At 40.6% G+C, this 2,500-nt stretch overlaps 1 protein-coding gene across 1 annotated transcript in view; it reads left to right on the forward strand.

Annotated features, from left to right (window-relative positions):
* The first annotated feature begins 2,060 nt into the window (after positions 1 to 2,060).
* Positions 2,061 to 2,500, forward strand: part of LOC138021736 (uncharacterized) — a 6,845-nt gene continuing 6,405 nt past the window's right edge. The window contains exon 1 of the mRNA XM_068868734.1: positions 2,061 to 2,500. This exon is cut by the window's right edge and continues 49 nt beyond it. Within this exon, the coding sequence (XP_068724835.1) occupies positions 2,103 to 2,500 (398 nt within the window). The 5' untranslated portion in view covers positions 2,061 to 2,102.

A 2,500-nucleotide genomic window follows, 5' to 3' on the forward strand; every position in this document is an offset into this window, starting at 1 on the left:
GCTGGCCTGGAATTTTTTCCCCGGCGTTTTTGTCGCCATGTTATCTTCACTAATGCTTGAAAAATATTTATGAAAGTCAAGTAGACTAGTGCACGACTGATAAAACAACGCGAATATCAGTCCTGCAGTAGTCTACTTGACTTTCAAAAATGTGTTTTAATCAATTTTGACTGATCACGATCTTCTCTGATCCAACGCTGTGCAAGGCTTATCGTCCATCGATCCGCACGGTTTTTGCAAAGGCTTCTTCACTTATGCTGGAAGTAATGCGTGACAGTCTGCGTGACATATTACAGTCGTGTTACCTGCGCAGGACCGTTGCGCACAAACAATTAGCGCGAACGTCCTTAAGTTACAACTTCATTGTATTTGTGGAATGGCGTATTTACAGACCGAGTTATTTGTATTTGATATTTATATTAATTTTCCCGCAAAACCAGACCTTTGCAGCTAATCACAAGTCTTGCGTGAGAAATTATTGGCCAAAGGATTGACAGTGGTCGCTCGTGCAAGCCGACTCGACTAAAAATAGCTTCATGTGTGAAAATGCGGCATAACTATTCCGGGGGTGGGGGGGGGGGGGTTAGGCCTAAGATTAGCATTTTCGTAAAGGTTTGGGTTGTTTCAGCCATGGTTCCCTTCACCCCCTCTACTACTCACCCCTACACCCATCCCTTATCCCCACCCCTCACCTCCTATTCCCGGAATAGTCATGCCGGTGAAAATGCCGTTTTATAGACCTACAGAACAAGATTGTAGTACTGGAGTTGTTGGTTCCTGGTTAGGGGCTCCTGCAGGTTGAAAATTTTAATTAAGCTGACAAAATTCATCAATGAAAAGAGAATTTGAAGGTTCTCTTCCTGCGAAACAAGAGGCTGAAATGCATATATAGGTAATCGCATGGGCCCGAGGGCAATTAAGCATTAATTAACTATGAAAATACAAGTGATATTAATCCTTAATTGCAGGAGTGCGCATTGAGATTACATGTTTATCACATAAAGGGCAAAATTATTGAGGTAATCGCGTGCTCCCATTCGGTTAAAGCTCAGTTCACAATAAATCGTTGCTGTCAACAGAAATAGCGCTTGAAACATATCTTATATGTGGACGAAAAGTAGTTTATTCTGGAAGAAGATTCTTGTAAATTAAGCAACTGTTAAACCATTCAGGTTCAAGTTATCTAGCCCTCTTGATTACCAAAAGTGTCCTCTTGATTAAGGAAAAATGCTCTCCGTCTCAGCCAATCAGCATTCAGTAATTTTACCCCGTATGTGACAAGGGAGCTTTAGTAACGACGACGGGAACGGCAACGAAAACTTCATGTCAAAACACAAATTCACGTTATTGTAATCACTTCGCGACTATTCCAAGGTTTTAATGTGACCAAGGTGTGACAGAACCGTTGTGAGCGATGTTTAATTTAATTTAGGAGATAAAATGAAAATTTTTCTTAAAGTGCTGACGTTTTCCATATAAATGCCTCAAACTTGGTTATTTTTCGTTGCGGTTGTTTTGCTGACGACGGCAAAAAAAAAAGTGGCCAAAAGTGAAAAACGTACGTGCAGGGCGTGCAAAGCTATTGTTTTTACCCACTAAGGGTGCGTTCGATTGACCGTATTCCGGAATAGGAACACATGGAAAAGAGGTTAGAAATCCTTCGCTTTTACAAAAACTCACATTAAAAATGTCAAACACCTCCTAAAATACTATTTTAAAGATACCTTTATTATCCTTGTTGCTTCAAAACACCAGACATGCCGTTTTAAATTACTCCACTGACGTATTCTTATTCCGGAACAGGGTCAATCGAACGCGCCCCAAATATGCAAATTTGGGACGTTCTCGTTGCTATCGCCGTTGTCGTTGCTAAAGCTTCCATTTGAGAGGAAGAGGAGGAGGATATGCACAAATTGTTCACAAGTGACCCTTGCGTTTTTTCTGAAGATTTCTCAGAATCAAATGGCAAAACTTTAAAAAATGACGTACGTGACTACGATAGATGACTCATTATGAATCGATAGAAAGTGATAAAAGATGTCACTGTTTTTATCTTACAGCGACTACCCTAAGAGAGAGAGTCGCCGGTGATCAGAGATAAAATGGCTTACCACATTGCCACTACTGTTCCTCTTGTTATTTTGCACACTTTATTGATGCACTTTTCACAACACACCAAGGCAGATGTGGCCATAAATTGCACCAAGTTCAGCTACTGCATTAACAAGTATGCTGATATTTATAAATCTCTCACATCGGAAGAAAACAGTTTTAACATTCAATCCGCTCTGTATCCATCACTAAAGCCGTCATCTCTTATTGTCAAAGTGCAAATTTATGGGCAAAATAACACATGGGTAGAAAATTATACGTGGAGTTCGAATTGTCTCTACGCTGCTTTCCCTGGTACAGTTCTGGAACTCCTATCACTTGGTGCTATTCTTGTCACACCACGCACGCAGGACCTAACGATATGTATTCCAGATTTCTGTCCGAGATT

Source organism: Montipora capricornis, chromosome 10 (assembly GCF_036669925.1).
Source record: "Montipora capricornis isolate CH-2021 chromosome 10, ASM3666992v2, whole genome shotgun sequence".
In the NCBI taxonomy this organism is placed as follows: Eukaryota; Metazoa; Cnidaria; class Anthozoa; order Scleractinia; family Acroporidae; genus Montipora; species Montipora capricornis.